Below are 24719 nucleotides of genomic sequence, written 5' to 3' on the forward strand. Positions count from 1 at the left end.
TATCCAAATATACTGGGGGTCATCAGTCCATGTCCAAAGCTTCTTTGTTAGAAATCCAGTCCAGAGAAATGAAGCAGGAAATGAAGACAAAATGGAGATATCTCAAGAGCCTTTTTATATACTTTGCTATGTGCATAGTTTTTTACTAGCTTAAACAAAGCCCACAACCCATTTGTGGAAAGTTACTGGCCCAAGATGGAGTCCAGGGTCACATGAGAACATCACATGTCCTTGCATAGTTTATTGAAGCATATAGGGTGGCCACTGGCCCCTCAGAGTCTGAGGAATCTGCAGGAAGAGCTATCCAGGCAGGATGAGTTTTCTTCTAAGGCTCATTGTGGGAGCTTAAGGGTCCTTGATGGGTCATCAATACATAGCTGTCTCGCTCTAATGTAAATTCTATCTGGTTGGTGTCACCCAGGAACAAATACATTTGGGATCAAATACATAACCAATATTCATAACTTTAGCTATAAAGATGATACGTGCATTTAACCTACTTGATTGTAACTTTTCCATTGATACTACTTGCATGACATACTTTGTACAAGATTTGATGCAATTGTACAAATGGTTATCTATCTTATACACAGCATCACTGTAGTAGTAAGTATTTATTATTTAATGGTCTGTGTGAGAGCAGTGTATCATTTCACTTAATACATTGCCTATACTTTCTTCAGAGAAGAGATGTTGGATTTCCCTGTTCCTGAGGCTTTTGTTTTTCTTAAGTGTTTGCAAAAAGTGCACTGTTACACTGCATACAGTTATCCATGTATTTGTTATCCAGATCTTGCCTTTATATAAAACAAGGTTCTCTATCTTTGTAAGCATTCCAATTACAATGAGGTAAGGGAGCACTTCCATTTCCTTTACATTCTTTTGCTTGCTTCCACAAGATGTGTAGAGTATACAGCTGAAAGTAGTATTTAATTTTAGGTAACCTTGACTTTGTAAATTGTAGGAATAGAGGGATACAGTCTGACTCTACTTCTGATGCTACAAATTTGTCTAATTCAGTGATTTATTTTTTGAAGTGTTTTATCATGATACAAAATTTCTGTAGCCATGAGCATTTCCAAAATAGGCAGAAGAGAGTTACACTGTACTTGCCTTTTCTAGTGTTTTCCCCATTCATTGTGTGGGAGTGTAATTTTGTTGTTGCTAAGGCAGAGTTTCAGATTTGTATTTTGCTGTTTTTACTGGGAGTGAACATAACACACAGCTGTGACTGTTCAGTCTGTACTGAAGCAAATGATATCTTTCCTGAGTCAATATGTATATTCTGTAGATATAAGTGCTTATACAAAGTACTAACAGGGCCAGTTCAGTAAAAAATATCTAGCTGCTAGTTTAATTCAGTATGCCTATACTAGTGTAAACTTCTGCAGTGCATAAACCCATTCTTATTTTATTTTTTTATTTTAGAATGAATTGGGATCTGGGTTTTGCATTCTACTTATTTGCATATACTCTATATGCATATACCATTGCTTGACTCTATGGTAGAAAGTGATACATAAAAACGCAGATTTACCGTTTTCAGTGATCTTTTTTTTTTTTTTTTTTTCTGAAGTTAAACTTAATTTTGGGCTACTTAAGTACATTGAATGGCTTTTAGAAGTAAAACTTTAAGATATTAGTTTGGTTTCTATTTTCGTTTCTCGATCAATAGAGGGTTTTGCCTTAATCCTGTGCTTTTGTGGATAAGTTTAATGTGTTAATCTATGCAATATTCACAAGCTTCATTATTTAAAAAAAAAAATCTTCTAATTACATGTTTGGGTGCTGCTAGCTTCTCATCTCTGACCACTAGAATTGGTGCAATCATAATATAGGACAGACTTGGCTTCAAGGATGCACCATTGAGTCAAGCAGATGTCCACATCAGTCTTAAAATCACATTTACTTGACCAGATCACAGGAGAGCAGGTTTAAAAAATCCAGTCATCTTATTAATGGCAGCAATGTTTCAGCTTTATAAGCCAGTCTCTATTATCTTGGTATGCTTGGAGCATTTTTATTCACAGTTTATGGCTAAAGTATATCAGTTATCATTGGCTTAAGATGTTTTGGGAAAGCAGCATTTTCTATATAGATACTGCAGCAAAATACTACTTAATATTCACTTTGTAGCATTTAGTTTTTTTTTTTTTTTTTTCAAAAAAGCTAGTATTTCCAAGATCAAATGCCCTTATTACACAGTAATTTTAAAATTGGGTCTATGTAGATGTTGAAATATGGCACTACTATAATTAGATTTATAAATCTCAAATAAAACCATAGACTGGCAATGACAAAGTCAAATCTTTTATTGAAAGCACATAAACATTACTCTAGCAGGCATAGTCGTATGATAAGTGTGTGCTTTTTTTGTGGGAAATACAGGTTTGGGAGCAGCTTCATAAAGTACCCCATAAGCTGTGAACAGTCTCATAGTGGAATTGATAAACCTGGTTACCACAGAATGATACCATTCTTAGGCATCTCCTACTAGATGTATACTCTTACACAGATGCACAGATTATTTGCTATTTTAATTCTTTGGAAAAATGACCATATCTTCAAAATCTCCTTTTTTACATACATTAAAAGCAAATCAAATGAATAAAGATCTATTTGAAAAAAATCATCGCTACAGGCACTAATTTTTGCTTCCTGAACTTCATAGGGTCTTTGAAATCAGAACTTATTTTCTGATTTTAAGCATTATGCATATATACTGATACAAGAAGTGTTTCTATGTCATACTATTTGATTAATTTTTTTCATTGAATGTACATATTTTAGCCAAATCACTGAACTTGTGGTTTAAGTAGTATTATGATAAAATAGTTTAATTCTTGCATAACAAGATTATTATATGCACATCTGTGAATATCTGTCTATGGGTGCAGCAAAATGTAATTTAAGATAAACTCTTCGTGTCATGTGAATATTTTAAAATAGTGTACCTTGGCCAAAATTTTTAAATCTAGTTGCCAGACATTAAGCTCCCAAATCCATTTTTAGACACCTAAATAAAGTAGCCTGATTTTTCAGAGATTTTTGAGCAACTGCAGTTTCTGCTGAGGTCAAAGTTCCATGGTGTGGAAGTCAGTGATAGCTGCAAGTGCTCAGTTTTTTCAAAATCAAGTCTTCATATTTGGGCACCTAAATAAGGGTTTTAAGAGCCTAACTGGAGGCAGGTAGGTTTCAAATGTTGGCTGTTATATAGCTTTTGGTGTCCAGTAATTCATACATGTTAGAAAGGTTGTTTAAATATCTTTTGCCTTGCTTTGGTATATGCAGCTACTGCGTTGTAATGGAGATTTCATTCTCTTCTGCACTTGTCTTTTCTTCTTTAGCTTGTTCTTCCCATCAAATAAAAAATACATTCACAATAATACTTGACACTTATATTATATAACGCTTTCCATCTGAAAGCATGTAAGATGCTTTCACCTAATTGTGAGGGATAGAAGTATTTAAGTCTGCCTGTTCAGGTAATAATATGGTGGTCCTCCTCATATTATTAACCTTATTTTAGAGATGGGGAGAACTGATTGTCCTGCCTAAGATTACTTAACAAGTTAGTGGCAGAGCCAGAGATGGAACCCAGGGGTCCTGACTTCAAGTCTGGCTAATTCATGAGATGACTATGCTTCAGTGTTTTTCCTCCTTCCTCTTCCTCTCTTTACTCCTTCACTTGGTCCTTTCTTCCTCATTCCTCCCTCCCGCCCAGCTCTTTGCCTCCCTTGCTTTTCTTATCATCATCCATCTAGTCCTGTTTCCTTTCCCCCTTCTTTGTCCCACTCAGATCCTTTCAGTTCCAACATTTCCCCCCCTCATCAGGTTCTTTTTCTCCTTCCCACATATGCACGTTGTTTCTTTTCATTGGAGGGATGTGCTGATATTGATCAGATCCATGAGGAAGTGCTTAGGTAATTGTGCTGTATGAAATTATTCATACAACAGTATATTTGTAAAAACAAGATTTATTAGTAGAGGAAAAAAATGTAGTAAAACCAAAGAAACAGTTGGTATAACATACCTCATCTGCATACTTTGCAAAACACAGTGAAGTTTGTTTTCTCTTAGGTTAGTTACAGAGAAAAGAAATCTTACATTTCTTTAAATTGTTCTCCTCTGATAACTCCCTGACTAGCTTGATCTAGCTCCTCCCTTCTATGTCCACAGCACCTTTTATCTTCTCTGGACTTACTTATCAAGTTCCTGGTGGGTCTTGGGCAGACCAGGTGTCAGCTCATGCCAAGGCTGTAGATCTCAACTGTACGCTGACATACATAGCTGGAGACCAGTCTGGATCACACACATGTATTAGTATTGTTGAAATAGATGTGAAGTTTATAAGAATGTGTTTAGTCTTTATGAAATGCTTGTAGGTTAACACCTGTATCCCATGGTGTAAGGTAATATTAAGTGTTTTGCATTGTAATCCTCTCTCACTCATCAAATAGGAAAGATGTAAAAAGTGTGAAATGCTGGTTTTCTGCACAAGAAATTGGCTCCTGCCCACCAAGGAGGCCCACTGAAATCAAATGAGCCATTGTGAAACATCAAAGAACACAGACTTTAACTACATTCTTCCCTCCCTCATGAAAATGAGATGTGCGCGTGAACTCATTCCATTATCTTGAACTCTGGGAGGAAGGGAATAAAAATCCCTGACAAGAAGAAATGTATCTCTATGATGTTTGGACTTTGGAAGGGCGAGATTTCTAAGGATAAACAAGGGACCTCAGTTGCTTAGTCTGGGTTAGCCCTAAAGGAGCTTGCGTATTGCAGCAGCTTCTATCATCTTTTGGAATTTAAGACTGTAAATTGTGTATCTGCTTTAATCTTGTAAATAACTTAATATATCTTTAGTTAGTTTATTATAGGATTGGCTTCAAGCATTGTCTCTGGGGTAAGTGACTGGTCCTTTGGAATTGGGAGTAACCTGAGGAGTATTGTGATTTTTGGTGTAAGGGACCATCTAGCACAAAGGCAAGGTTGCCTAGATGGCAAGAGAGATCAGAGTAGCCAAGGGGACTATCTGTGACTCCATGGTTAGGCTGTTACAGTGCCTGAGGAGTTTACACTTGATGCTTGGCTGGTGAAAGCTAAATATAGAACTCTCAACCAATTTGGGGTTTGTGCCCTGCTTCTTAACAGTCTGCCACCTTGAGCCACTCCAGACAGCTTGACACCTGGATATAGGTCAGCTCCTAAGTGATTTATTACCATCACGCACTGCGTTGCCCCTCTTTGCTGTAAGTATTCTTCAGAAGATAAATACAGAGAATGGATGTCGGTTAACATCTATTTTGTGTATTTCCATTGTCTGGGAGACTTGTCTAGGGAGGGGGAAAGGTCTGTTACTGATGATACAGAGCCGTCTTTCAAATGGTTACCTTCCTGGATCAAGTACAGCATTTCACAGATCACTCTGTTTTGCTGTATCCAGTTTGTACAAAGCCCTCTTAAATAGATTGAATTTCCCTTGGTATACATTCCTCTTACCCATCATCCTTTGCTATGAAATCTAAATTGGAAGACTTCAGTCCCTCTGTTACCTCATTCACATATTCACCACATCATGAGTTAAATTGCCATTTTGGAGCCTGACCCTGGTAATGAACACCAGATCAGTGCTTTGGCATTCCAGGAATGAGATTTGTTTTTTGGTTTTTTTGGGGAGGAGGGATTCTTGCTGCTGTTTTTTCTGGCCATGTGTCCAGAAAAGTATTAAAAGAAATGCATTGTTTCTTTGGGGGTCTAGTGGACAAAGGTGTTCTGTGAGGGTCTGGATCTCAGGAACTCTTTGACCAAACAACCCCAGAGTTCCTCTGCATTTGGCTCTGTCTTCTCATGTGGCATAGCAATTTTTAAAGCAGTTTGCCTAAGCATGTGGATTCTAGAACACTTTGAAAAATCAACTAAGCTCTGCTGCAACCTTAACTATGGGCAAGCATTATTTATTTTTATTATGTTTTAAGTCAGCTGTTCTTACTTAAAAATTATGTGTTTGCATTATCTTTTTAAATTGGAGGAAATAGGAAGTAGCTAAGTAGAAGAATTTTGTAAAGCATGTATGTTGCAGACCAGAAGACCGGTGAGTTTGACAGGTTATGAAATAAGTTTCACATTGGAAAAGGCCTCATGGAAGATCCAGGTTTGGTTGGTAGGACTGAATTAAAGAAAGTTGTATGGCTACCATGAAAGTCAAGGAATTAAATTAACATTTTAATTAACAAGCAAAATAAGATACAAGTTCCTTGAACAAATGTTCTAATTATTTTTTAAATTATTTTTCATTTTTTGGCAGCCTTGCTTTGCATCCTGAACGAGTGTTGGTGGCAACAGGGCAAGTTGGAAAAGAACCATATATCTGTGTTTGGGACTCGTACACTGTGCAAACTATATCAATACTGAAAGACGTTCACACACATGGTATAGCTTGCTTGGCATTTGACTTAGATGGGCAGGTATGTAGTCAATATTCTATTTTCAAAATCTGTTTTTTTTAAAAGGTAAACTGTCTAAACCCTGCTACACAGTTTTCTTTCAGGAGATGAAGTGAATCAAAGATTTTATTTGTCTAGCTCCAGTTTCAGGAAAGTGATGTGGTCAGTATTTATAGATGCTTTTCTTGCAAAACTTTAAAATTTGCAACTTCAGAAGAGATCCAAATGAAGAGGGGTGAGGCACTTAAAGCACTGTAGTAGTGTCCTCATTCCAGTTAGAGGGGAGAGCAAGAAAGACAACACCCATGATGGCAGGTTCTTCCCCAGCTAACAAAATATCAGCCATCTCGAAAAGAGGACTTAATCTGGCCCGAAGCCTGTGAACTTTTTTATGTCATTATGGTTCTGGCTTTTATTGGTGACAGTGTGGAGCCACTGCTCCAGCAGGGCTTTAGAAGGCACTGTTCCCAGAGTAGCAAACTGTTTCCCTGAGCTTTTCAGCACTCTATTCTCTCTCCTCTGAGTTAGATGGCTCTGCTAGTTGACATGGGGCATATTTTATCTTCTTTTCCCTATTTTTTGGGATAGCTAACACTTCAGTCCTAACTGCAATTGTGCCTGGCCTCTGCACAGGGTGGAGAGAAGGCTCCTTGTGCTACTCTCCTTTCCCTTCCCATTCTTCCCTTTTTACAAACCTGTGCAAAGGCCAGGAACAATATGGTCCTTAGGCTGTGTTCTTCCCTAGCTGACTTGTCTGTTCCTTCTGTTAGCCAGGGAACTAATTTCTGTTAACTGTTAGCTCTACTGCTTTCCCAGTTAGAAATGTATAGGTGTAGAGACCAATTATTCTCATTATCTGGCTGATATCAAGAGAAGCAGTGTTGAGCCGGAGTTAAGCATGCTTCCAAGTGTGGATTTCATTTAAAAAAAAACCTGGTTAAATAAGAGAGAAGCCTTAGAGCTCATCAGCGTGATCAGGAATCTTTGGGTTTTAGATTTCTCACTATGGCTAAACTTTCAAGCTGCATTGTTTGCAAGAAAAACATTCTTTTGCTTATAGTTGGTGAAGAGAACTATGCCGCTACTTAAATGCTATTCTAGCATCAATCATTCTTACCTTCATAAACTCTTAACTCAACTATCATAGTCTAGGATTAAAGTTTGTCTGCTGGAAAGTCATTCTGGTCCAGACTGTAGCTGACTGTCCCCCGAGTGGCTTGGGGAGGTGTAAAGATTCATTCTGGTCTTGTTGCCATTTGACTGGTGTGTGAAATTCAAGGTGCTGATTGCCATATATAAAGCCCTCAATGGTCTAAGCCGAAGTTACCTTAAAATTGTCTCCGCATCTCCAAAGTGCTATACATCTATACTCATCAGGGACATAAACAATGTTTTTGTATTTTGGGGGACACTAGAATTAAAAATAAAATTATAGCTGTTAAATATCATTTCAATGAGTAGTTTTGCATCATAACTACAAGTCTTCATTTTTAATAAAATGAGATAAATGAACTTCTGTTCCCAACTCAGTTTTTCCTTATTAATGCAACTACTACATTTTGGGGGGGGTTGGTGGGAGGGCTATAAGTCCCTAGTTCCCCAGTTGTCCATGCCTATGCTCATCCCATATGTTAGAACTTGCAGGCCCCAATGGTAAAGTTTATGGTAGAAGTTTCTTGATAGTAGAGCTGAACCTCTAGAATATGCTATCTTTGGAAATACAGTTAAGCATGAATCTAGCCATTTTTAGAAACAACTTCAAGATGGTAGGCAGGCTTGTTAACTGACTATTATGATCTACCTGGGTCAGGAAAGAGAGACTAAATTTGCCTCAATTTGGTCCTATGAGTGTAAGCATTATCAGTTAAAGGAAGAAAAATCTTTGTCCATAAGGCTCGCAAGTCCTTCCACTATATAATACATATAAAGCCATCACCACCCAAATGTAAAAAAACCAAAACACCCTACTGCTCACTTTCTGATCTTAGTCTGTCTTTAAGATTGTTTAAGATTGAGGTCAGATATTACATAGTACAAATTGCACTGTCACTGCTTAAGATATAAATAATAAAGTTGAACTGTAAAGCTCAAATGAAAAGTGAGTTAAGCCCAGAAATATGCTGTATATTTCCATATATTAGGCTAAGGGAGCACTAGGGAGCATAGAAATATTTTTTAATTTTTTTTTTCATCTTTTAATTGTCTGGGGACTCCTTGTATATGCTTACTGAATTCCCTCAGTGCTAGTTTTGGACCCTGATGCTAAGGCAGTCATGCAAGTCAAAATCAGTTGCTGCTCTGAAGGAAGCAGCAGGAATTATTTAATAACATATCTTATGGAGAAGGATATAGATTAGCCTTCAAAATATAAATTAACTAGGGCTGTCAAATGATTAAAAAAATTAATTGCGCGACTAAAAAAAAGTGATTAATTGCAGTTTTAATCACACTGTTAAACAATAATAGAATATCATTTATTTAAATATTTTTTGATATTGTGGGGGAAGAGTACGAGGGGCGGGGAGCAGTGTGTGTGTTTAGCGGGCTGTGTCTTTAAGCAGAGCATTCATCAGCCTGAACACTTGTTCAGAGAGCCTGACTTACAGGCAACAGCACGGACAAGCTCCCTGTCCCTACACCCCAGTTCAGTGGAGACAGGGTACATGGGCAGGAGGATGGGGACACGCTGACATCAGTCCCCCTCCCACCCCCCGCACAGCAGACAAGGTGGCTCCTGGTCCTGTGCAGCTTGGCCAGGAGGTTGCTCCAAGGCTGGGGAAGTGGGGGGTGGATAGGGGCAGTGGTAGCTGTAGATGGCAGCGGAGGGGAAGAGATGCTCATCTGAGCAACAGACAGGTTCCCCATGTTCCCTGACCCCAGCTCAGTGGTGATTGGGTGCACGGACGGAGAAATGTGGACACCGGGACATCAGCCTCACCCCAGTTCTATGCAGCAGACAGGAGGCAGGCTTCCGGTTTGGAGCAGCTTGGTCGAGGATCGGCTCCATGGGGAAGGGGGGAGGAGGCGGCAAGTGGAGCAGGGCGGCAGGAGGAGTGGCACCTTGGTGTGCGATTAACACGTTAAAAACGTGTTAATTTGTTTTGAGTTAATCGCAGGCTTTAACTGCGACTAATTTGCAGCCCTAAAAATAACCACCATTTTTGCGCAGCTCAGGATGCCTGTGGTGGTTTTTAGTAGGCAGCAATGCCTGAAAGTGCAGAATTGAATTGCACCTCTTGTTAAGCATCTTATATGAAGCTATATGTGCACATGCATACTATCCACTTTATTTTATTTCTGAAAGGAACAGAGTAAAGTTTAATACACCCAAAAATATTTTTTAATATTTTATATATTGGCTGAACTGAATTTTAAAAATGCTCTCAGCTTTAACTTTTTTTTTTTAAAGAAGTGTTTTGTTTAACAAAGGTTTTGAAGATGTAAAGATAATATAGTTATTGTTTACACTTCCTTGAAATTTTAAGATTAATACATACACCTTGAGCCTGTAAACACTTACTTAGTTTAAATTTAACTTTAATGGGTCTGCTCACATACTTAATGTTAAGCACCTGCATTTTTACATGATTGGGTCTTTACTCTGTACCTTATGTTCTGTTCACATTTGTATATTGAAGACATCTCAAGAACAATATTCAAAATATTAATTCAGAAATATCTTTTAATAGTTGTTAAAGTACTAGTTAACCTCAGATTTATAAAAGTGTATTCTTCTACCACCACAACATGCGTGGAAGCTTTTTGTCTACATGAAGAATAACACTGGGCCCTATTTCTCTATTTTCCCTCTTAAATATGTATAATTTTCTTTTAAAAATCCAGTTATAGTAAGATGTCTCTCAAAATAAAATGGGAACTCGATCCAAATACTGATATTTTCCTTTTTTTGTTTTTATAAATTTCTTGGAAATTTTCAGCGTTTGGTCTCAGTCGGTCTGGATTCAAAAAATACAATATGCGTGTGGGACTGGAGAAAAGGAAAAATGTTATCTATGGCTCCTGGTCATACAGACAGGGTAAGCATAAGTAATTAACTGGAGTATTGGTGGAATTTTGGTTTGTTGAAACCTGTGTGTGTACATGTTAGGAATTTTTGTTTTCTGAATAAGAACTTTTATAGATTATAGAAGCAGGTCATGTGAAATTTATTTTAGAAAAATATATGTATCATAAATATCTATGCATATTCTGTGGAGACCTAGGAGCACATATCGAAGGTGTCATATTGAGGCAATGCTGGACCCTACTCCTAGTATGGGAGAACCAAAATGTGTCAAATCTTTTGAACTCTGGAGTTTATTAGGTGTGATGTGGTTTAGGAGTTGGGGAATAGATAGGGTACTTTGGAGACCATTTTGAAGCAGGCTTATTCATAGCTTTCTTACAAATGAGAGAACACATTACAGAGTAAGCCATGTTACAAGAATTTAAACCAACTCCATTTAACAATAATATATATTTGGTGACTTTTTCATATTTATAATCTCACTGGAATTTAAAGTTTTCCAGGCTTTTGAGAACATCACTGATAACTCCTTCAGAACATTCTGACACACAGATATTGAACTTTATCACCTTATCAAGCTTGTAATTTAGATACACAAATCTAAGAATACATAAAAATGAGAGAGGGCATTAAAAGAACATTGAAACTATGCAGGTAAAGTCCTCAAACATCTGGAAATAGCAGCATTAAACTTGTGTACCCCTTTTTTTCATATATATTATGGTAGTCTTTAATTACATAATCAAATCTTATTTCTCAAATACAAGATGGGATTTTTTTCTACGACTTTTAAATACACATACATAGTTCTGTAACTGTTACTTTGTGTATGCCAGACAAATACAGATAATGAAAGCTATTTATATAATGTACAATGCAATTTAACTTTTGAAGGGAAGCATTAAAAAAAATACCAATAAACTTCTTTGAAACACTCTAAAATATTTCTAAAATTAGCTTTCTGTTGTCTATAGGTCAGTAGATTGTTTGGTGTTCATCATCTTGATGTAAATTTTTACTCTTTTCACTTGTATCTAAAATTATTAATGTATTAAAGGCCATCTTTACTAGTATTCTGATTTATTTGCAGATATTTGATATTTCTTGGGATTTGTACCAACCAAACAAACTAGTCAGCTGTGGTGTAAAACACATTAAGGTACTGTACTACATTACATTTTTCTTATATAAATGTTATAGTTACTATCTTTTTTTTTTTTGGTAAAACAAGTAATTATGGAATCTAAAGGGAGTACTTTTATATTTAATTTAGATGTTGAGGCTTACTTTTTTTTTTGTAATTTATTAGTAAGATTCTAAATGTATTGCTCATTAAGTATTCTGATAACTTTTCCATTAATAGAGTATATTCGGTTCAGTTGCTGCTTAATATAAATGGAATTGAACACATACATTGGAAAAAGAACATTTGTAATTGGACAACTGCTAATGCAGTTCCTTTTAAAAAGGACATGAGTTCTTCCACAAGATACACTGAAGTTTATTTTTAAATAAAGTATTATAAAATATACTGTTTGAAATCCCAAGTGAGAATTATGATGATTATTATTTATTATTATTATATCCTTCTCGTGCCAGTGTTGGCACACAGGGTAGAAACTAGTCTTTCGTATGTCTGTCGTTATCTACTGCTTCCACCTGCTCTGTAGTGTTAAGATTGATTGATTGTTCTGTCCTCCCTGCTAATAGTTATGGTTCTTAAGATTTCTCTTGGGGCTCTCCTTTCCTCACACCAGTTGGTTTCCATGTGACAACTTTGCGTGGGAGTCTGGGTGTTGGCATGCCCCAAATATATCCAACACTTCTTTCTAATTCTAGTGGAGCTAAGCTGCTGGTTAGTAATTTCTCAGATCTCTTCATTGATAAAGTCACACTATCCAATGCCCAGAATCTTTCATAAGTGTTTAATTTCAAAGGCATCTAGTTTTCTAATATTTTAAGATATCCCACTATTGCAGCTGCATGTTAGTACTGAGATTACATGCGAGTTGAAAATTCAGTTTTGTTTTTGGTACTGTATATCTTTGACTTCCATATGTTGAGTTTAGTGAATGCTGTGGATGCCTTCCTATCCTTGATATCACTTGTTTCTTAAAGTCTCTGTTACCTAATATGGTGCTGCCCAGATAAATGAATTGTTCAACTTTCTTCATGTTTTTGCCTTCTCATATAATGTTACTGTTTGATCTTTGGGTTTCAAGGACATTTGCTTGGAGTAACAGATTTTGAGCCCTGTTTGGCCTGCTGTTTTTGCCAAAGTCTTTCTTTGTAGCTTTTTGGAGGTATTGGTCAATAGCACAATATTATCAGCAACATTTAGGTCTTGCAGGCATTTGCCATCTATCCATGCTTTGCCGATGTTTGTGTTAATGCACTTCTTTGTTATCCAATCTATGGCCATTCCAAATAACGTTGGAGATAGACATGGGCATGAAACAAGGCTGCATTCTATGTCCACACTTGAACCACTGTGGTGTCGGGCTGTTCACCCTTACAGCACTGTTTGTCTCGCTGTAGATAGCCTTGATGATGTGGATGACTTTAGCTGGAATTTCATAAGAATGAAGAATATTCCACAATGTATGGCTATGCAGGTGGTTAAATATCTTTTGAAAATCAATGAAATTGATAATAAGGGGAGCCTGCCATTGTATGTGTTCTTCTGATAGTCTTTAGTGTGGCTATCTGATCTACACAGGATCTCTTGGGCCTTAATCCAGACTATTCTTCCCTAAACTTTGAATCCATTGCCTCTTTCATCCTGTGTAGTATCACATAACAGAAGACTTTTTTCCTGCTACAGAGGGTAGTGATGCCTCTCCAGTTGTAAGTAAAGTAAAATCACCCTTTTTGAGTATTCTGAGAATTATTCTGTGTTTCTACTGCTTAGGAATGGTCTCTTTTCCCCAGACCTCATTAAACAGCTCTGCCAATTTGGTTAGGGTTGTAGTGTCAAGTGCATTTCTGCTGTGATTTGATTATCTCCTACTGCTTTGTTTTTCAGCTGCTTGTTTGTAACCTGTACTTCTGACATCTGTCAGGAACTCATGTTGATACCAAGTTGATCAGGTTTGCATGTTTCATCAAATTCTGGTGCTGAGGTAGGGCTTAGTCTGTTGAGGACTTATTTAAAATGCTCTGCCCATCTGTTCTACCTAAGATGTAAGCATTTTTTCCTTCTTTATTTTTTTGTCCCATTTCCTGTTTTGAAGTTTCTACACACGGTTTTAGTTACTGAGTAAGCGACTGTGGTTTCCTATCATAACAGCTTCAGATGCTAGGTCTTAAACATATCTATTTCTCTTTCCTTGTTTTATTTTTACTGCTTTTTCTGTTGTACTCCTGCTTTTGCTGTTTTCAATGTTTCATTGGTCTTAAAATTCAGGAGTTTTACTTCTGATCAGTAAGACAACACATCTCTTGGCTTATCTAATTCTTGCTCTGTTTATGCTGCTGTCCAAATGCAACTGCTGTAGCTTGAATCACATTGTTTCTGAGCATTACCCAGTTTTCTTCAGGTCCAGTTGTTGTGTTAGGCATTGCCAGTGGCAGAGGAAGATAAGATCTGTACCTTAGTTGAAGTTGGATTTTCTCACAGTACTTTTTATTTTCAGTTCTTACTGTGGATTTTCTTTGCTGCTTTCTTTTTAAAGTTGAGATTTCTCAATTTTAAATTCAACTTGGCAATGCAAAGATTGTAGTCAGTGCTGACATCTGCTGCTCGATATGCCCTTCCATCTTGAACAGATGACCTATATCTTGAGCTGATGGTGTTGTGATTAATCTTGGTTTTTTGTTTTGTCATCTGCGGAATTTTGTGTTTCTTTATGAGGGAACAGGGTACTTGCAAGATCTGAGATAGACACCATGCACAATTAAATGAATCTCTCACCATTTTGGGTTAATGATTCCCAACACGTTTCCCCATTGATCTTTCCATTCCTTGATTATCACATCCTACTTTGGTCATCACAAGGAGTAAATCATGTTTTGGTATTATGTCAATCACATTTGGAGTCAGTTATAATACTCATCTTTATTCTCATCATTATGTTCCTCTGTCAGAGCATAGCAATCATATTGACATTTTTAGAAACCTGATTTGGAGCCTGGCATATATGATGTGTTGGTTGATTTTTTTCATAGAATCTATCATAATGAGCGCTACTTCTGCTAAGTGTACATTGTCACTATGACTTGTATAGATGTTTCTTCTCTTGCCTGAAACGCTTCTCATCCACACCTGTCAATCTGCTCTGATTCATGCTCAGGATTTCAAGTTCATAGTTCATGTCCCTCATGATCTGCGAGATCTTTGATGTTTGAAACATTAATCTCGTGTTCCAGTAACTGACTTTGAAGTGTTTTCTTATTATCTGCATCAAACTTTTTGGTGTCATGTCTTCCAGAGACTGACTTTCACCAGTAATCTTCATGCAGCACGAGGGGTTGGCAGTATTCTCTACTGAGAATTCTGGTAAACCCATTTTTACCAGAATGGTAGCGTGGTTCCATTTTTCTATAACCAATTTAGGTTTTGGGTTTTTTGTATACAAAGTTACATGGTTAGTCTTGTGCTCAATCCTAATCACTTTATCCAGGCTTAGGACAGGCACCTATATCGAAGTGCAGGAAGCAGGGTCATACAAAAAAAATTGAGGCAAGTCTAGACACTCAAGTTCTGTTTTTGTGTTTTTGAAGCAGTCAGTAACTTCTAACAGCCTACAGTTAAGTGCATGGAGCAGCATTTCTTACATTATAGGGGAACTCAGGTAAATAAAGGAGCAACTCTTGGTTTTTGTGTGACTTTTTTGTTTTGTTTTTGACGTCTTTTCTCCCCCCCGCCCCCCGAATCTTTTCCCATTTCCCACATTCTTTGTCACCGTTGAACACTGCACCATCCTCCCTTTCACTGAGGTCTGTAATCTGGACTGATGACTCCCCTCACTCCCTCAAAGAGTCCAGAAGCGGATTCTGCTCTTCAGGGTCTATCTACCAGCTAAGAAGAGGAAACCCTTCCACTTCAAGGATCAGTGGTGCCAGAGTACCTCACAGTGGGCTTACCAATGCTTCACTGTGCTGCCAAAAAAAAGCCACGTTTCTTCTTTGGGTATTACCCCTACAGAGAAGCACCCATAGGGACATCTGCTTCCCTGTGCCTCTGATCGGAAATTTTTGGTGGTAGTGTTCATTCAGCCCACATTTGTGCTCTCCCTGTCTCATGCCTTGCCTTGAGGTTCTCTAGTGCTGAGCGGGCAAACTGTCCTCAGTTCTTTCTCAACCGCCCTTGGCCTGAGATGGAGTATTAGCAGAATCCGAGTGGCAATTAATTTCTAAACTGTATTTCTAGTCAATAGCTACTAGAGTTTACGTTACCTAGGTTAAGAAAAGAAAAAAAGAAAGGAAAGGAAAGAGAGTACTATTAAAAAAAAAAATGTTGGAGGGTGGCTTTCAAAAGCAGCTATCTCCCTGTCCTTAGTGATTTCATTTTCTTCCCCTAGGGGGAAATAAAACTCAAAAAGGGACTTGCCTGGCTCCCCAGGTTTAAACGCTGTCTCCTGCAGAGAAGCTATTCCGGTCAGCAACGGCCATTCATGCTGCATCCGCTGCCTACAAGAGTCTCTCATACCACAAAAGTGTACTTTCTGTCCGAAATTAAAATGAAAGACAAGAAAAAGCCATGAAATGAAGCTCAGACTCCTCATGATGAAAAATTCACTTAGATCAACCTGCGACCCCTCCAGAGCAACTGTCCCCAACATGACCGTCAATGTCCTTGGGACATCACACTCAGGTGGATTCAAAGAGGAAATCTGCTGATTCGTCTCATAAAGCCTCAAAAAAGAGGGATACAAGTCCCCAGACTAAAGAATTAGCCAGGGGAAAGAGATCCTTGGCAAAATCATCCACCTTGGTACCATCTGAACTGTGACAGAGTACCCATGAGGCATTAGGCTCCTCAAGTACTGGTACTATCAGTAAGCCTCAATACCTGAAGGGCACAAGCTCAGAGGTATCAATACCATTAGAGAACACGCTAGCTCTTCTAAAACAGTGCAGCTGGTTTTAGAAAGCAAGGAGAGCCTTGGTACTGAGTCCTTCGACACAAAAGACCAGAGCACTGTCTTCTGGCTGATCTTCGGATCACAGAAAACTATATACTGCTGACTCCCTCGACATTGACTTCTTGGTCTCAGAAATGTCAGAATCCCCATTACTTGGTACTGGCACCATGGTACTGACCACATCTTGGTCTCCTTAATTCCCCATGGTACCAAGACACTCAGTCGGCCTCCTTGTCTGCTCCACCTCTATTGAGTGAAGAAGACAATTAATGTATCTTCACTCTCAGTGCAAAGCTTTCAAGGGCAATGTCAAGGGACCAGTTACCTAGACACATTTACAGAGCCACAATACTGACATGACAGGCAAGGCCCATCCACTTGGTATGGACACCCTTGGATACCACCACCCATGCCCTTCATGCCACCTTAATGGCTGTATTGGGGCCCATTGGCAGCCTATAATTACCAGTTCTGTAGGACCTCAAATGTCACACATAGGGATAGAGGAAAACAGTCTCTCTCAGCTTCCCTTTCTAGATCCCCTGATCCTCAAGAGGAGACTTGAGGATCAAGAGGCAAAACTGGATAAAGAAATTACTCCAGCAAGGAACATCTATCTAATCATCTTCTCCAGATGAAGCCTTTAAGCGTCCTCCACTAACTCTAGCAGATGACTTTTAAACAATTTCAAGACGTCACCAACAGTGGCAGACTCACTTCAGATCCCCCTTGAAGAATTAAAGGAGTCGCAACGTAAACTGCTGGACATTCTCCATACATCCTCGTCAGCTCACATTGCATGTCCTATCAACGAGGTCCTACTAGACCTAGCCAAAACAATCTGTCAAACACCAGCCATGATACAGCCCACATGCAAAAGGGCAGATATAAATATGATGTGCCCCCTAAATACATGGACTCTTCCTAAATTCCCTTGTGGTAGATGTGGTAACTGAATGTGGCAGACAGCGCCACGCTAAATCAACACCCCACAACAAGGACTGGAAAAGAATGGACTGACTTAGCAGGAAATCATACTCATCAGCAACCCTACAGTTTAGGATTGCAAATTCAGGTCCTGTTGGTGAAATATAACCACATCAATTATTTGAAACTCAACGCCTTTATTGAACAGCTCCCAAACAATTAAAGAGCACAGTTGGAAGTTTGTCATTGCCAAGGGCCAACTTCTGGCAAGAATATCATTACAGACCTCATTAGATGCTGTTGATACACCCATTTCAACGGCAGTAGTAATGAGAAGAGCTTTGTGACTTTACCTTTCCAACTTCCCAAAAGAAGTCCAAATGATTGTGGAGGACCTTCCATTCAAAGGATCCAAACTTGTGTGTGTGTGTGTGGGGGGGAATCCAATCCCTCCTCACACTAAGACTCAAGAGCAACATTGCATTACCTGGGATTCTACATACCTGGACAGAAAAAATAGTAGTACAACAAATCTCAGACATCACAAAGATTCTGACCTACCCAGTTCCCTCCAACCCAGAGAAACTCTGAATCCCAGCAGAAGAGACAACGGGTACAAAAATGAAGACCAACAGGGGCCCCAAACTTCAACTGCACAGCCTTCAACATCAAAACATCAATTTTTATATAGTGGTCAAGGCCATGAGCTACCACTCCCACCAGTTACTGCAAAACTCAAATTATCTTTCTTTTTTCAGACACCGCCTTGTTCTCTTTCGTCAAAACTGGGAAAAGATAATGTCAGATAAGTGGGTACTGGAAATCATCTCCAATGGTTATCCAAATGATTTTACCTCCATTCCTCCTGCCTATCCTCCCTCCCCATCCCTCATCAGGGACCCTTCTCACAAGTGCCTGTTACATCAGGAAACTATCTCCTAAACCTCAGTGCTATAGAATGAATTCCCAATCAGCACAGAGGGAAGGCTTTCTACACCAAATACTTCAGGATACCAAAAAAGAACAGAGAAGAGACCCATTCTGGATCTGAAATCACTCAACAAATATGTAAAGGCACCAAGATTCAAGATGGTTACATTAGCAACAATAATTCCATTTCTGGACCAGGGAGTTTGGTTCTCAGCCCTCGATCTACGAGATCCTTATTTTCATATCATGATCCAACCATCCCATAGGAGGTTTCTGAGATTCACCCTGGGTCAAGACCATTTTCAATACAGGGTACTTCCATTCAGGCTATCATCTGGACCCAAAGTGTTCTCAAAGGTCCTATCTGTGATAGCAGCACATCTTCACAAATTAAGAATCATGATCTATCCATATCTAGATGACTGCCTACTCAAGGCATGGTCCTTTGATGGCTTATTAGCCACACCAAAAGTTATAGATGTATTCATGCAGTTGTCAATGCAACTAAACACTCAAAAATGGACTGACTCCTGTGCAACATGTAGAATTCATAGGAGCCTATCTAGATGCCATGAAGGCCAAAGCCTTCCTCCCACTACATAGGTTCAACACCCTAATTGCCTTAATCAACACTATCCAGATCAGCCCCCAAACCTTGGCTAGGAATTGCCTTCAACTACTGGGACACATGGCAGGAGGCACCTTGTAATAAATCATGCAAGGCTCCACCTGCACTGCCTTCAGTCATGGCTTAAAACAGTATATGCACTGAATGGAGACAGAGTGACCGTTGTGGCCATCAACAATGGTTTGTTCAAAGATGCTCTTGAATGGTGGAAAGATCTGCAGAGGGTCCCCTTCACTAAGCCACCTCCAGTGTTGATATTGACAGATGCATCTTTACTGGGCTGGGAACCTCATCTAGACAACCACAAGGTTCAAGGCAAATGATTCCCCCCGCCCCAGAATTAACACTACACATCAACCTACTGGAGCACAGAGCAGTCAGGAATGCCTGATCACATTTCCTATCATTGATAAAGGCAAACGTATAAAGATTATGACAGACATCATAGCATGTGTTCTACATACGTTGCCAGGGAGAAGCGAGATCACTGTCCCTTTGTACAGAGGCAGTGAAACTATAGAATTGGTGCATTCGGCACAGCATCAGCATATCAGCAGCCTACCTTCTGGATATACAGAATACTACAGCAGACACATCAGCAGAACATTTTCATAGGAACACGAATAGGGAATGAACACTGTTGTTCTCCACAACATATATCTGTGTTGGAGAGTCCCAAAAATAGACTTATTTGCCATGGCCAAAAACAAGAAATGTTCCTTGTACTGCTCAAGAGCTGGACTGGGACATCATTTGCTCAGAGACTCCTTCCTCTTTTACTGGAACACAAGTCTCCTTTTTGTCTTCCCTCCAATTCGTCTCATTGAAAATTCTGCTCAAGATAAGAAAAGAGAGAGCAAAGTTTATTCTCGTAGTTCCAACGTGGCCAAAATAGTGAAACACTGGCCAATCAATCTTCAGCCCCTTCCCCACCTTCTCTTTCAGAATGCCAGATAGATCCGCCACCCCGACTTGCAAGTTCTCCCAACTCAAGGCATGGCTCCTCAATGATTCAAAAGCATAGAGATGTCCTATTCAGAGGATGTGAAAGAGGTGCTATTATATAACAGAAAAACATTGACTCCTCACACACACATCCAGAAGTGGAAAAGATTTTAAATCTGGTGTGACTCAAAACACGTTATACCAACATCCTCTCCCCTCCCACTGGTACTAGAGTACATCCTAGGTCTAAAATTCTGTAATGGTGCATCTCGCAGCCATAACCGCCTTTTACCATAAGATTGATGGCTACTCCATATTCACTCGTCCTACAATTAAGATTCCGTATGGGTATGAATAACCTATTTCCACAAATCAGATTCCCGATATAAACGTGGGACCTTAACCTGGCTCTCAAGTGCCTTACAAAGCCTCCTTTTGAACCCCTGGCCACATGCTCGCTTACACATCTATCTTTGAAAATGGCGCTCTTAGTAGCCATCACCTCAGCTCAGAGAATCAGGAAAATAGGAGCTCTAATGGTACCCACCCTTAGTGTAACTTTATCTCTTAAAAATCAGAGACCATACCCCAAGTTCCTCCCAAAAAAATCCTCTGCCTTCCACATAAACTAACTTACCTCCCAACCTTCTTGCCAAAGCCATACCAGGACAAGAGAGAAGTAATATTACATGCATTTGATGTCAGGAGAGCATTGGCTTTCTATTTGGATAGAACAAACATTTTCAGAAAATCTCCTAAACTATTCCTTTCAATTGCAGAGAGGTCTAAAGGATCCTCAATCTCGAAATAAAGATTCTCTGGATGGATATTTAACTTTATTGCTCTTGTACCACCACTATTCAGCTTCCATCTGGAGTTTGAACTTGTTCCACAAGATCTGTTTCCATTTCTGTAGCCTTTGTCAAAAATGTTCTCATCACAGAAATATGCAGAGTAGTAACTTGGGCATCTGCTCGTACTTTTGTGGAATATTATGCAATCACTCATGACTCAGCATTAGAGGCCATGTTTGGCTCTACTGTATTATCAATATTAGACTTGACTCTGAAGCCCAACCCATCCATCAGAAGTAGTGCCGTAGAGTCTAGAAGCACCCATAGGGACACTACTTGAAGAAGAAGGGGTTACTCACCTTGCGCAGTTAATGTGATTCTTTGAGATGTATGTCCCTGTGGGTGCTCCACGACCCACCTCCTCCCCTCTATCTTGGAGGTCTTAATAGGAAGCTCTGTGTGGTAGAGAAGAAACTGAGGGTGGTTCACCTGTGTAGCACTAGAGAGCCTCGAGGCAAGGCTACGAGACCAGGAGAGCGCGCACACAGACTGAATGGACACTGCTATTTAAAATCTTCAATGTGATGAGGCGCAGGGACATGGATACGCTTTCAGTGGAGCAACCATAGGGGGACACCTCTTGAAGAACCACAGTTACTGCACAAAATGAGTAACCCCTTCTCACACAAAGGAGCTCTTCCTCTTCCCATTCAAATAACTTCTTTGTCCACCAATAAGCAGCAAATGTGGTGGTCCTCTTGAAAGCTCTGTTCTGATCTTGATCCTATGTCCCTACACTTCTCACCTATCTTTAGCAACTGTCTTTCAATCCTCCTTACAAGCATGCACTGGAAATGTTTTGGGCCAGTGGGTCTTAGTCATCAGAGATTATTCATTTCAGTTATGGTTGCTGCCAAGCTCCTACCCTGCCTCCCCTTTTGGGAGCAACTTTAAATAAGAAAGCTGAGATTCAGGAGCACAAATGGGCAGTTAGGGAAAGAATGGTATCCCTATATATATGTTCCAATTTGATCCCTAAATGTACACTAAAAATGAGCAGTGGCAACTGAAACTCACTTTATTCATTTCTTTACAGAGGTCTCTAGGAGCTTTTACTTAAAAAATTGGCAGGTGAGAATTTATGTTGCTTGTATAGAGTGGCGATTAAACTATTATTGCTTGTTGGCAAAAGTGTACAGGGTGTCAGATTTGCATACAACTTTGATTTAACACAGCTTGTCATGTAGTTTAAGCTTGATTACTATTCAACTTTCTGCCACTTCAAGACATAGCGCAACTCTAGCAAAATAGCCCTCCTATTATTTGCTAACAATTTTTTTATATATAGTTTTAAAAAAAACAGCTCAGATTACTGAAGGAACCTATTCATTTATTTTTTTTAAAAGACGTTTCCTCTAGCAACTTTTAATTAACAAAAATGTATTTGTTTAGTGTATTCTGTGCATTTAAAAAACTAGACTGCATCTATTTGGTTATAGAGTATTTAAATAAAAATCCTAATCCAAGAGATTAAATAGCATCCTGATGAGACAAGAGGTCCAATTTTTAAAAAATATGTATAATCCTTCATGATTTTCCTTTTAACATGAACAATTATTTTTCATGCTTGTAATCATTATGTAATGATCTCCATTTCTGGGTAGACTTCATATTTACTAGGTATTTGACTGGAGAATGCAAATTGTTATATTAACTGGAATTGCCTTAACCAATTAAAAGGACAAAATTCTATAGAATTGCTTTCCTCATATATGCTATTCTTTGCTCTCATGTTTGCAGCTGCCTGATTTGTACAATGATTGTACTGTTATTTCTCCAGTAATATAGTTTGAATCCCTGTACTGTTATTACTAGCCAATCAGAGTTCCAAGTACAGGGATGTGCATAATCAATGTATGGTCATTTCTCAGTAAAAAGATTTTCATATTTACAGTAGTTAGAGTAACAGCTGCTATCCTGATAATTGGATCCTTTAATGAGAATTTTGTACAGGTTGTGAGCAACAAAAGTGCTACTTAAGAGTTCAAATTAGTACAAAGGGGTCCAGGGAAAATGATTGAGCTTCTCTTGAGATGGTTTGTGTTACCTCTGTGCAGTGAATGTCGTAAATGCTACTTGATGTTCTGCACAGGGTTACAGAATTGGCTCAGCAGTTCTTGTGCACTCCAGTCCATATTTAGGTGCGTGGAAAAAGGGAGCAGGATTTTGCAGTAAAGTGCAGACTGTGGCAACCTGTATGGCCACTGCTTTTCATTCCATACCAGGAAAAAAGGATATAGCAGGAGGGTGGGCCAACAGTTAGCCTGTAACACCAGCTCTGAAGATGCAGAATCTGCAAACCTAGCACCTGCCAAGACCATTGGTTAGCAAGCGGTCAATAAGGGCTAGAGCTGGGCAAATATTTTATTTTTCAATTTGCTAGTAGTTCAAAAAAAAAAAAAAAAAAAGGAGCAGGGGGATGTGTGGACATTTGGACTGGGTCAAACCAAATCCAAAAATTATTAAACTTTTCAGTAGATTGATTAAAATCTATTTTGTGAGTGCTTGCTCATGTTCATTCTATGTGGGTGCATGCATGCTCCAGCGCCGGTGCTGGAGATTTTTCCCTTAATAGTATCTATAGGACCAGCTTTAGAGCCTTCTGCAGTGGTGCACATATGTGTTGGTATAAGGGCACTGTCTGCCCCACCCTTCTCAGTTCTTTCTTACCACCAGTGATGGTGCTGGAATGCCCTTGTCTCAGCAAGCCTTCTACCAGTGGTCTCATCTGTAGATTTAGTGTACATAGTTTATTTGATAAGTTTAATTATTTAGAGTTAGTAGTTCCTCAGGCTTTAAACCATATACTTCATGTAAGAAGCCCATGCCCATAAACGATCCTCACCAAAGCTGCTTAAAGTGCCTGGGTGGGACCCACATTCAAGATGAGTGTAGGATCTGCAGAAACTTCAGACCCCGCACTAAAAAGGACCGGGCCATCAGGTTAAGAGAACTCCTGATAAACTCCAGACTGGACTCTGAGCCTGGCTGCTTTGATTCTGCGCCCAGTACATCACCATCTACTTGAAGCACCCCACCAGCACTGAGTTCATCCCGGCACCAGTCACCATTCCCAGTGCCGAAGAAGTGGCACAAGGAGCTGCACGCCAGAAGAGGGCACTCCCCAGCCCCTAAGAAAGACAAACAAGGAGTGGGGGATGAGCCAAGATTGTGCCAGACTGCTGCTCTTCCCCGGAACTTGATTCAGCTACAGCCTCACCCATTAGAGTTCCCAGTCCTCCCAGCACCCACCTCTGACTCCTGGCAGCAGTAGGGGTACCCAGCACCTTCTGGTGCCATCCATGCCTGAGGCCTTTTAAGCGGCCAAGGACTTGCTCTTGCTCCCAATGTTGCCCACTCCTCGGGAGGACAGATCTCTGTGCTGAGACCTTGTGCTGGGGTAGCCAGCCAAGAGTGGGTCCAAGGGCAAGCCCACAACGGGGGCTCTGTACAGTTCCCCAATGCCTCGATACTGCTCTTCGTCCCCTCGTCAGTCACCGACGCCCTGGCAGCGGTCACCAGGACTCCGTCACTGGTCCCCAGAGCACCACTGCCGATAGCTGGTCTCTATCACTCCCCGGACCCTCGGTACCAATCCTTGGAGCCTTGACATAGGTCGCCAGGAGCCCAGCACTGATCCCTGGAACAATGGCATCTGACTTTGACATGCCGCTATCGCTCGCTGAAGTACCATCGTTGACCCCTAGATGTTTGGCACTGATCATCAGAGTCCCGGCACCGCTACCAGGACACTGCACCTACTGGTGTACTAAAGCAGTGGTTCTCACAACAATTTTTTTGATGGCCTCAGTTTGTGGCCACAAACTCTTGCTGGTGGCCGCATTGACAATTTTTCTTATACTCCGTTAACTT

At 39.6% G+C, this 24719-nt stretch overlaps 1 protein-coding gene across 6 annotated transcripts in view; it reads left to right on the top strand.

The window, feature by feature from the left end:
- Positions 1 to 24719, top strand: part of EML5 (EMAP like 5) — a 261963-nt gene that overhangs the window by 24338 nt on the left and 212906 nt on the right. For all 6 annotated transcript variants that reach the window (XM_067556337.1, XM_067556341.1, XM_067556336.1 and 3 more), the window contains exons 2-4: positions 6311 to 6470; positions 10388 to 10486; positions 11567 to 11635. In XM_067556337.1, the coding sequence (XP_067412438.1) occupies positions 6311 to 6470; positions 10388 to 10486; positions 11567 to 11635 (328 nt within the window). The remainder of the gene's footprint in view (positions 1 to 6310; positions 6471 to 10387; positions 10487 to 11566; positions 11636 to 24719) is intronic.

This window comes from Emydura macquarii, unplaced genomic scaffold (assembly GCF_026122565.2).
Source record: "Emydura macquarii macquarii isolate MOO-44397 ecotype Brisbane River unplaced genomic scaffold, CSIRO-AGI_Emac_v2 contig_1713, whole genome shotgun sequence".
NCBI lineage: Eukaryota > Metazoa > Chordata > Testudines > Chelidae > Emydura > Emydura macquarii.